General features: G+C 44.1%; 1 protein-coding gene across 5 annotated transcripts in view; it reads right to left on the bottom strand.

Moving 5' to 3' along the window:
* The window catches only part of SPPL3 (signal peptide peptidase like 3), a 59,445-nt gene extending 49,572 nt beyond the window's left edge, over positions 1-9,873 (bottom strand). For 3 of the 5 annotated variants that reach the window (XM_075770013.1, XM_075770014.1, XM_075770019.1), the window contains exon 1: positions 3,824-3,873. In XM_075770013.1, coding sequence (XP_075626128.1) covers positions 3,824-3,858 — 35 coding nt within the window. In that variant the 5' untranslated portion in view covers positions 3,859-3,873. Of the gene's footprint in view, positions 1-3,823; positions 3,874-8,156; positions 8,268-9,504 lie in introns of those variants that run through there. The other 2 variants (XM_075770015.1, XM_075770016.1) reach the window with 2 other exon arrangements.
* Between the last annotated feature and the right edge of the window lie 2,177 nt (positions 9,874-12,050).

Raw genomic sequence — 12,050 nt, 5'->3', positions numbered from 1 at the left:
GCATACTTTTTTCATCTTTTGATTTAACTTTAAGGTAGCTCTTTTTTATGTTCCATCTGCAAAAATGTAAAAAAAAAATATAAAGAGAAAGATAACTAGCTGGAAAACTAACATTGGGGTTCTTGTAAGGCACTTAAGTATGATAAAGAGGTTCTTTCTGTTCTGTACCATCTGTAACTGCTTACAGCTGCATCTGCTTTAGAAATCGTCAATTTAGCAGAAAATTAAAAAAAAAAAGTCCAGCTCTTCACTACTTAGCTTTAAAGTTTCCTTTTTTGAGAGAAAGAAAAAAAGCTCTTTAAACTATTTTCAACACAAAGCTTAATTAGATTCCACTCTTCATCTTCAAAACCCTACAGAGATCATAATATTCCCCACGAGAGCTTTTAGCCCTTTGTGATAACTTCTCAGGGCAGCTATTCAAGTGAAGGTATAGGATCAGCCACCTCGAGAAAAGAGTTCACAGAGCAGATGATCTTTCCTCTGGCAAACAAACCATCAATCCGAACTTCTAACAAGGACCAGAATGACCTTGTGCCATCAAACCTAGAAAGCAAGACACAGTCATACCTCACTTCACCCATGTGCAATACAGGCTACAGAAATCCATATAATCCAGCTCTGTTTGCCTCCTGCTATTTCACCAACCTCACCTTTAGCTAACAGTCACCTGGAAAATGGACTTCCCATTGACTAAATAAGTCAAAGTCACACTACACCTATTTTATCTTGCCAAATGGGTCTGACACAGATGACGGGGAGATAAATCACAACTGTAGCCTTGAAAGTGGTAAATTTATACTAGTAAAAATAGCCCTTTGTATAACAATATACCCTTAAGCTTTGGTCTTATATGTCCAGCATATCTGTACTAACAGCTAGTTGATCCTAATTATAATGATTATTCAGAATTCATTGTTGAATTTCTAGCCACTACAAAAGTTTCCAAATAAATTTAAATCAAGTTTTAAATTGGAGCTAGCTATCCAACAGAAGAAAGGATGGCAGATTGCTAAGTGCCAGACACCAGAACTAACAATGCAGCAGAGCCGTAACTCAGCTGTTGTGCTCACCTCTGTCCTGCTAATCATACCACCGCAGACCTCAAATATTTTGTGATGCTCACTCTTGCCCAAGCTACGCTATCTCAAGTGGAGTAAGAGGAATTTATTAATCCAAGTTACTACTGAAATTTAAATAAATCCTGAGGATATACACTTGCTACTAGCTTAACCTGCGTGTAGAACTCCCCTGCCAACTATCTGTGCATCACGGGTGTAGATACAGGTGCACCAAATTTACATGCTGAGACCACCTGATTTTTTGGTACCACCTGAAACTCAGCTGCACCATGAATCCATGTGTCCAGTGCTTTTGCTATTCTAGCATGAAGTTGCTATTTGGGGTACTACTGACATGAGAAAATGGTGTAAGCAAAGAGTTCCCAAACTTCTGTGATTCAGTGGAACACTATCAATTCTTAACATTTCTATTGATCTCTGTAAACTTCCGACACACTTTCAAAGTTATTTAAAATTATGTATCATTGCAAATCTACTTGAAGTTTTCTTCTGGCTAGTTATCAGATGAACAAAAGGATTTTTTTAAAGATATCTCTGTCCAAAAACAGCAGAGTCCATAGGAACGAACAAGAAAATTTGGGCTTTTGAGACAGAAAGTTGCAAGAAGAAAAGCACTGACTGGGTAGAACTAATCAATAACACCAGAGGACTGGAGGGGGCTTGGATCTAAAAGCCAGTAGTTCACACTGCACAGCACTTTTTTTTTTTTTCTTCTTTTAGCAGCTAGACTGAAGAATAATCTACGTTCAAGCCTATTCCTGCAGGTAAGCTTGCCAACTCATGCCTAAAGTTACAGATTGTGTGTGTGAACAGAGGGTGGAACCCCCTGGGTCTCCTCCTGCTTCCCCCACACTACCTCCGTCATGGAGACGCCTGCAGAAGTGTGGCTAAAGCGTAAAAATGGAAGAGAATCATTTCAGAGTCTTCAGCTACATACCTGCATGCTGCATGGGAAAATACTTTCTTGGGTCAAAAGCCTATGAACTAGCTACAGGAAGTAAAGGGAGAATATCCAAACCCGACAACACAAAAGAAAATACTGTTATCAGAAGGAAGGAGGAGAGAATAAATGAGAGTCAAACACCATCATTTTCCTTTCAGATTCCACTGGTTAGGGAAAATGCTACCATATATAAACTGTAAGATATGACTATATCTCTCCAACTTCTACATGGGCAACTTTAGTAATAAGGGAGGCATCTTAAGCACAAGATTGTACAATAGAGAATAATTTTCTTAGCGTGCTCTTCTCTACTTTAGGACACTGGCTGTGATGATTTTAAAGAACTTCTGTTCTGACATCCTGAAAAAAAGTCACTCCATCCTCAGACCATGTCCCCACACAAGCACAGTGTAAGGATAGTCCCATTTAATATATTTATTATTTTGAATACTTGTTGTTGTAGGATATTAAAAATTGATTGGTTATCAGTTACACAATATCTTTCCAAAAAGTCAGCAGAACATTATGACTTCCTGACACCCCTGTCTATACCATGCCACCTAATGTGACATATAGATACAGAGGCTATCCAAGGGAATTTGGGATGTAAGGCTTAGACCTGGCCCTGAAAAGGAATACTCAACAGAATCTAATAATGAAGATGACAGCACAACAGCTACACAATTAATTCGTTCCAAGGTAATGTCATCATGGTGGTTCTAGCAGACAAAGACACACTTAATGTATCATGAGAGCTGAGTTTCGGTGGGGACGGCCCATGAGAGGAGAACCCTGGTCTGGCAGATCAGAGTATCTCAAGCACAAACGCCACTTGTAAAAGATGTAGGAGAAAAGACCACCAACGTTAGCATCCTTGGAAGAATTAAAGAGGGAGAAAGGGGATCCAAAAGTTTTGCAATGACACATATGCTCCATTAATCTTATTAAATCATCACCTTTCAAAGTCAGTTTGACTGCCTGGATCCAGTTCAGCTAGCACACTAGCTTGTGTTTCACTCCACTCAACCCACATAATTGGCTGAATCGTTTCAAATTTTAATCTTAATCTGTTACACTAAAGCAATGTAGCACCAAAAAGAAAATGTGTACAATGATTTTTTTTCCTACCAATTTCAGCCTTGGTTCTTCCTGGAAACTTTACTCAGATGTCACCAGAATTGAATTAGACTGACTAAATGGCTTGTGTCAATTATTTGCTTTTAGAGTATACGATAATGCTTAGAGTCATCATAAAATGTCAAAGGGCAATAAAGATGGTGGTACTTTGCCAGAGATGTTGATACATCACATTACCAAAATAATGAAAGAAAATTGCTGAGATACTAAAAGAGACCAGAATCCATTCTGCTCTTCTTCCAAGTTTTAGGAAATTGAAATAACTGCATTTTAAAAAGCATGACACATATTTCAAAGTATTTCTTGTAGGAAGGTTTCATAAATACACAGTTTTTGGCATTGTGTTTCAGTGACAAACAATTATTGATAGAGATTTCAGCACCTGAATCTAGTATTTAAAACCGTGATATTCACCAAAACACATCTAATCGCAGAAGAACTTACTATCCTCAATTAATTTTGCCTGTCTGGTGGTCCCCACACAATTCCTAAAATTCCAACAGCATCAGGGTGCTTAACTCATACCAAAATCCTGAAGTGCGCAACATAAGCAATTACTTTATTGGATCACACCATTCACTAGACCAAAGAGATGCTCTCAGGTTCCTCAAAGCTGACACAAAACACAAGAAAAGGTAGTGATAATGGTAAATCCACATACCTAACAGCCCGCTCGCCTGTGACACGGGAAATCATATTCAGGTTGCCTTCTGTTCGTGGGAATTCAAACTTTCATCTCTAGAAAAGCAGCGTGAACCACCCCCACAGACTACAGTCCCTTCAGTCTTCCAAACGACGTTTTTATCAAGGCAGGAGGTGGAACCCAGGTCCCTGCCAATCCCAAATTAGTATTTTGATCATTAAGGCAGAAAGGCATGTCTGCTTCCTGGCCCAGCAAATATTTACAGTATTCTATATGAAGTGACACAGATTGAAATGGACACACAAAGTTCAACTTCTGAATAACACATAGTTTGGTGATGAGGGCACTCCCCTGGCAGGCGAGAGATGCAAGGTCAGAAACCCTGGGGGATGGAACTGATCTCCTATATCCTGGCCAAGCTCTCTAATCACTGGGTAAAAAGCAAGGAACCATTAACTTCTGCTGCCACAATATCGTGAAAAGGCTAAAGGCAGAACTGACAGAAATCTAAATCTAAATAAAATAGGTACTGCACACCAGCACCAAGAAAACATTGATTTGTGCTCTTCACTTTTAAGATTTTCCTTAAAGAATTATTCATATATTAGTAAATACAGCCTTTGTGTTGAAGCAGGAATTTTTTTCTCCCTTTGCTAAATCAGAGTCATTATATGTATGTACATTCAAGTAACTGGAAACTTAAATGATCCCATGCTCTTTGCCTTATTTGTCTTTCAGTGCAGTGCTATAGACAGAATCCCTGCCTACATGACATACAGTCTGGAGACAGCAAAAGCTAGAGGGAGGATAACAAACAAGTGAAGTAAGACTGGTACTGAAAGACAAACATATTGACTATAAACCTGATATTCTCAAATTTACTGAGGTTTAAGTCACTTTTTTTGATGCCAGATACTCACGCACATTCATACAATGACATCCTTGTCCTCAGGAGGCTTCTAACAATCGTTAAAATGGAATGTGGCTGGTAATTTCAGTTCTTGAAAAATGTTAAGATTAAAGGCCAAACTCCATGTTTGTATGCCAGGCTTTCACAAAAGATTTTTAGAAAGTGCGCACAACAGAATTTCATCTATATGCTTTGCAATCTGTTACCTAAAAAGTACAATACTTTGAAAATTCAAGTGAATTATTTGTTTTGTTTCTGTTGTAAACTGCCTCCCATCCTCAAAACACCTTAATTAGTCAGTTAGGTATCTCAACCTAAACTGAGCAAAGCAAGTACAAAATCTTGAATGCAAAAAATTATTTCACTAGTACTTGACAAGTTCTGTCAACAAGCTGTAGCTCCTTTTACTCCCTGCCCTCCCACATACCCATCGAATCCAGCCAACTAAGACTTAAAAGCACTACCTCAGTCTTCTGGAAGAGACCGTATTTTAATTCATGGCAGCAGCGTGTTAAATGCTTACAAGCAATGAAAGCAAATTCTCAGACCTCTGAATCTAGAAAGACTTTTAACACCAACCAATTTCTCCCAGGAGCAAAGATGGCATTGTACATTTACACTTATTCCAGAACCTAGTAACTTTATTGATTACTCTGACACATCATTAGACTTAATTTCCACACCCTTTGCATTACATAGAAGAGTTTCTAAATGTATCGCCATTTAACTCATCAAACATCTGATGGCTAATACAAGAATCACTCCACTGATTAAAACATTTAAGAGGGAGTTTAGTTGTTTTTAAGATTAGTGACTCAATACAGCAGCAGCTTTTTTTGTTTAGCTTACCCTCCCAGTCTGTCTCCTAATCATCACCCTGACAGGACACGCACGCATTGCAATCCATATTACTCTTATACAACACTCTGGGAAAGGAAAAATTAAAATTATATTTGGCTTTGGTGTAGAAATCTCCTTCTCCTTCTTCTCTCTTCACATATAAAGGAAGCTGTGAAAATCTTTTGTGCATTCAAAGGGCAAAAGAAGAACAAAGCAATCTCTATTGCCAGACTGGGCAACAGTAAAAAGAGAGGGGGCGTTACATCAGGCCTTGAAAAACACTGAACACCTACTAACTGAAGATAAACAAGATATGCATGCTGCTGTGCCCTCTAAATAGGATCCAGTGCAAAAATCTCACCACAAGGTGCTAGAAATTAAGGAAAGACCAAGTATTTCACAAAGTCATGATCTAGGTCCTGCTGCTTCCATATTCATCTGCTGTAATACTTCCAACAGCTTAGTGCCTGAAGATAAAATCCTTGGCATTTACTAACCTCTTACTCATACACGTATACGTTGGTGATGGGCAAACAGCTCTTCCCATACTTATTCCCTCCTCTGTTGTCGCAGGAACTTTTGTCACTACCCAGTCCCATTTCCTTGCTGGAGTACAGACAGAAGCAAAGGGAAAACGGGTATTCCACAGCCACTTTCCTCTCTCAATCTAGTCCACTCGCAGGAAATTAATTTCAGCTCTCATTTAATCTATAAAATCATGAGCAACCTCACGATGCAGCAGTCACGTTCCTCTGACTTGCAGATTTGAGTAACAACAGTATAATACATAGCTCTCATAACTTCCTTCCATTATTGCAGATACTTGACAAAGAAAGTTTCTCTACTCACTACTGACAAGCATTTTATTCAAACACCCTTTTTTTAAAAAAAAAAAAAAGTGCATATCCTTTGAAAGAGCATTTCCATCTGGCACTTATCCCACATTTCATATTAAAATTAGTTTTTTCCAGGATGACAGTATTCAGTTTCACCAGCAAAATTCTCAGTAGATCCTTCTTTCAGGGATAACACAACTCTATCTGAAATACTGGGTCAGCAAGACTATTTAAGATATAAAAAAAGAGCTAAATAAAAGTACAGATGGTTATAGGTGTGGGCATTATTGAAGAGAAAAAAAGGAGAAGAGGTTGTTGGAAGAAATAACTCACAAGAATAGTGACAAAAGACAACTTATGTATTTAAAATTATGAAAGGGATGGGGAAAAAGCATAAGTACCTCCTTATAATATCTTTATAAAAGAAAATAATTGCAATTAATTTCATTTGGTAATTAAAACTATAAACCCACCTTAAAACCTCAGATTATATTTGTAAAACAATAAATATAGCAAAATGATAATTAGTTCTCATCTTTTCACAATAACATCATTATCAGAGATACCAATCACTGAAAAAAGCCCTATTTAGCGTGCGTGTTTGACAATGCTAATGTCTGGCAATCATAGCTTGTAAGTACACTTTTACACGGTATTTCTAACACATCTGAGACAATTGTTTAAAAAAAATCAAACCCAAACCAAACCTTTATCATATCTTATGAAGCTACAGTGATTCTATGATGCATGTTGATAGTTATGCACAAAGAGAGGTGTAATCAAGCCTTACACTCCTGGCAAAAGGGAAGCACTACTGGGGACAGGAACTAATTTACATCTATACAAAGACAGGTACGTGAAAGGATTTTTCTTAATGTCAAATTATGTATTTTCAGATGTCAAATAAGACATCTGAACAGCAACTAGACACTACACCAAGAAACACGGAAAGCACTCGTTCTGAGAAAGCAGCCTTTGCAACAGAGAAAAAGGACCGGGTCCGGCAAACAGACAGGATGTGATCTGCCAGCTTCAAAACTGTACAACTGCACTAAATACTGGACACCTCTTCCGTACTGAAATATTAGTTTCCTCAGTGGACAACACGTGCATTTTTTTTGAGCTGCATTATCATAATTAAAAATAAACAAACTCAAGATTGTTGCTAGAAGTGTAAGTAATTAAACACACATCCACAGAGAAGAGCACGCAAGTTATAGAACAGGACTCCTTAGTATGAAACTGGATTTTTGCTCTTTCACATTTTGACCCGTGATCATGATTGAAGTGACAGAAACCACAAAAACACGAGGACACATTAGTGAACACTGACACAAAATTACAGTGTTTTGAGTCATAAGCCTCATATCCTTGTTCTGTTACAACCTCAATACTGTAAGAAAGAACTACCATTCTTGTGATCCACCTAGAAAGCAGTGAAGAACAAGTTAAATCCCAACTTCATTCCCATAAAATACACAACCTAAGGAAGAGTTAATCCTCCTCACAGCCTCTGTTAAAAACTTCCCCTTTAGAATAGTACTATGACACAGACATTCATTCAAATAAGCCAGGGAGTTAAAGATCAAAATAATGTACAATTGACATTTTGTTTCATTTAGTTTTTTAAAGAAAGCTGACAAATCTTGAAGTTCATGAATTTATAATATCATTCTGCAATTAAAATACACTAAGACAACAGTTCACTAGACACATCTAATTGAACAACATTAAACTGCCTAAATCTGTACCAACATTCACTTACTGTAACAATTCGTAGTTAATCCTTTAAGTCAAAGAAGTCGTCTTTTTGCTGTTGTCTTACAGCAGAGCAGACCACTGCCTGAACTGAGCTCGTGAAACAAAATAAGAACATCTAAAAAGCAAAAGACCAGTAAGTATATTGGTTCTTGAGAGAGAAGTGACAGAAGATGGGAGAAGGGGCTGCCAAAGTCTCAACGTGTGGCAGAACTGAAATCCCCATTGGATTCCAAGTTTTGAAAAAGTAATGGCAAAGATTTCCAGAACCATTCAGAATAGGAATATTCCTTGCATATTCAACCCCTTCTCCACATTCAGCACACACCAAGGTCAAAAGCTGAGATTTAACTCCTTTTTTAATACGGATATCATAACTTTTTGTTTTCAAAAAATCTAAGAAACGACTCTGGAATGGATTTAAAATGCATTAAGAATACCATAATTAAACTGATGCAGTGGACAGGTCAGTAGAGCTGATGCACAGGTAAATTACTTGAGATATTTTGGTTGTGATCCGTGACAATAGAAAAAACCAGAATTCTATGAAGAAACCCAACTCTATCTCTTTGATCCACTGCCAGCTAGGCCCCAGACAGTGTCAGGACACAGAAAAAAATGCCCTCTGCTTTCATTTGCTATACTTCATGTCTTCCCACAGGAACTGGTCTCTTCCTCCTCATTCTATTTCCTGTATACAGAACAAGCCTATTGTCACTAGGTGAAAACACACACACATGCCACTGACTTACCAGCCTGCCTATACTGACATAAATCTCCCTTTAGGCAGAGAGATTACCTGCAGACTCACAACCGCGAGAGCAGGTACTGTCCCTACCCCAGGCCCAGAGGATCGCTGTGAACCAGCTCCAGCCATGCAGAGATCCAGCTCACCTAAGGAGACCTCCGGGACAGAGGATGACAACCACGCTAATCCTCACCGCGATCCTCTCCCACCCCCCGGCTGTCAGCGCGGGGGAACCCACAGCCCAACCACCCCATCCTCTCGCTCGCACCACGTCCCTCCTCCCTTCCCCTTATCCCTCATACTCAGCCGTGCTTAAACCTCAGGCCGCAGCCCCTCGGCCGGCAGCTCCCTTTATGCCCCAGCCCCCACCGCAGCCCGCAGCCGGCAGTCCCGCGGCGAAAGTCGCGCCGCCGGCTCCCCGCACGCCCCCCACACCTGCGCCCCCCTCCCCGCTCGGTGGGGACCCGCTCGTCCCCGGGCCGGCCGGAAGGAGGCCGGGCCGGAACACCCCCTGCGGCCCGGCCCGGCCCTCACGAGGGCCGTTCCCCCCCCCCACCTCCTCCCGCGGCCCGCAGCCCCGGCGCCCGGCCTCAGCCCCGCGGCTCACCAGGAATAGGTCTGCTCCGCCATGGCTGCGGCTGGGCGGCCGGCCGGCTGGGCTGCGCGGGGCGGCCAGGCCCCGGACTCCTCCTCCGCCTCCTCCTCCGCCTCCTCCTCCGCCTCGCAGGCTCCGGGGCTCAGTGGCGGCCCCGCTGCGGCTCCCGGCCCAACATGGCGGCGGCTGTGAGGAGGGAGGGGAGCGAAGGGGGGGTCCCCGCCCGGGCGGGGAGGGGAAGGCGGAGAGGGCGATGGTGGTGGCGGGGAGGGCGGAGGCTCAGCAGCCGCGACACAGGGCCGCGCTGGGGCGCCGGCTGGGCCTCATGGCCGGCGAGGCGGCGGTGGCGGCGAGGGGCGGGGCGGGGGCGGGGAGGCGGCGGGCACCGGGCGGCCAGGCCAGGCCGCGGGGCGTCCCCACGCTCGCGCACGGCGGGGGCGGGGCCGGGCTAGGGGCGGGGCGGGGCCGGGCGGTGCGCGGGATCACGTGCCCACAACACCCTCACGTGCCGGCGCCGCCGCCGGCCGCGCGCAGGCGCCCTGAGCGGGGGGGGAAAGCGTCGGGCTGTTGGTTCTCGGGCCCGGCCGCGCCTCGCAGCCGCTGCTCTGGTTCAGCCCCCCGCGGGCGGGCGGACTCGCTGCGGTCACCCCGCGCCGGGAGCCCCCGCTGCTCCCCGAGGCACGGCGCGGTTCTGCCGGGCCCGGCGTCTGGAGCGGGTCCCGGAGCTCTCTCCGCCAGAAAAGCCGAGCGCGAGCTGCGGGTGGGTTCTGAGGCTGGGGGCTTCTCCGAGCTGCAGCCGGGGGAGCGCGACTCCCGGAGCGGCGTTTCTTTGCCCGCAGCGAGCAGCCGGGGAAGCAGCGGCCCCCAACCCGCCCGCTCCCCGGGGCCGCCGCTGGGAGCCGGGGCACTGGCCCCGCGGCACGTCCCCGCCTGCCTCGGCAGGGGCCGGGGGTGAGGGAACGGGGCCGGGCTTTTGTTTAAACCCTGCACTTGCGAAGCGGCCGCTCCTGCGGGCAGGTCCCGCCTGGAAGAGCCGAGCAGGGGCAGAGCGCTGGGAGCACGGCCTCCCCCCGGGCTGTGAGGTGCCGGGGCAGGGCGAGCGGGGCTTGCTCGGCCACGTCCTGGACGACCGGGGAGGCTCGCTCCGGCTTGTACCTCTGTGCGCCGGGAACCGGCTGCTCCGGCCGCTGTCCCGGCGCGTCCGCTGACTTGTGCCGTCTCGCAGGAGTACGGGACTTTGAAGTGGTGGGGTTTTCCTCTGAAAGAGGGTTAGGTGGTAAATGCAAACTTCAGGTAAGATAACTCATAAATTCGAGTGTTTAATTTAAGTTCACAGTGCGTTTCTGGAGGTTGCTGTGTCTTTGAATTTGTTGTCTTTTACACAAAGCAAGTAAAATAAATGAGATCAGATGCTCAGCATACTTCTTTAAGGAAGGAAAATAACACTCGGGATACTTTGACCAAATAAAACCGATATGCTTTGTGTTATCACCAGCCCTGTATTAAAACTGTGCAAGTCCCAGGCAGAGGAACCGGCAGTTGTTGCTACCGGACTTGTGTCTCTCCTGCCTGGTTTCTCTGATGCCGCTGCCAAATCTTCAGTCCTTGATTCTGTTTCTGCCAAATGCAGAACTAGCATCTTATCTTCGGTTTGCTCGCTTGAGTAATCCTTACCTCCTGTTACGTCACTCGCAGCAATCTGTGCAAGTGGGGCTTTGTGGAGTTTAGAGCAATTGTTCCAGTCCAGCTGTGTGGTCTCATTGTTCCTTTTAGTGTGGGAGGGAGAAGAGCCAGTTTTAATTTACGGTTGGAGGTGATGTAACTGTGTTAAATATAAATAGAAGAACAATGCCCGGGTCTGGTAAAAAATAGGCATTTGTTTAAAAAAAAAAAGGGGGGGGGGGAAGAAATTCTATGCCTTAATAGAATTTTACTAAAATCTTAAAAAAAATTAATAGGACATTGGGACAGTCTCATTGCATCTACAGAGATGCCAGATGCTTCTAAAATGGCATTTGGAGCCCACTCTAGTTTATTTCTATTAATGGCTTGAATAAATTTTTTCCATTTTGCCCATCTCATTTATTCTCTTAAATAGAAAAAAAACTTAGGCTGGTGTGTAGTCACAACATGGGATTAAGAGTAAAGAATGGCTCGTTTCTTCCCAGTTCTGTTACCAGCTATCTGTGGGTGGCTCACTTCACCTCTGCTAGCTCGGTTCCTTCACCAGAAAAGAGAAAACTGCAACACATTCCAGCCACCTGAAGTTTTGGGGCACTGCAGAAGGAAGATACTGCATATGCAACACAGATTTACTTGGTCTCGGTGGCGGGAATGCCTGGGATTCTTGTGCTTCAGTTAAACGGTGCTTTTAGAAGGATGGTGCTGGACTTTGAAGGCTTCTCCCCCCTGTACGCCTGTATCTTTATGCATTGAAAACAAATGATTTGGCTTGTTGTCACACCGCAGTGTCCAAATCCTCTGTGCTTTTCACAGCCCTTTGGCCTTGTGGACAGGAATGACCTTAGAGCTCCTGACATAATCAGCACTCCTACTCA

This window comes from Balearica regulorum, chromosome 17 (assembly GCF_011004875.1).
Source record: "Balearica regulorum gibbericeps isolate bBalReg1 chromosome 17, bBalReg1.pri, whole genome shotgun sequence".
Classification (NCBI taxonomy): domain Eukaryota; kingdom Metazoa; phylum Chordata; class Aves; order Gruiformes; family Gruidae; genus Balearica; species Balearica regulorum.
The sequence above is the reverse complement of the archived record's forward strand: the minus strand, read 5'-3'. Positions and strand labels throughout refer to the sequence as shown.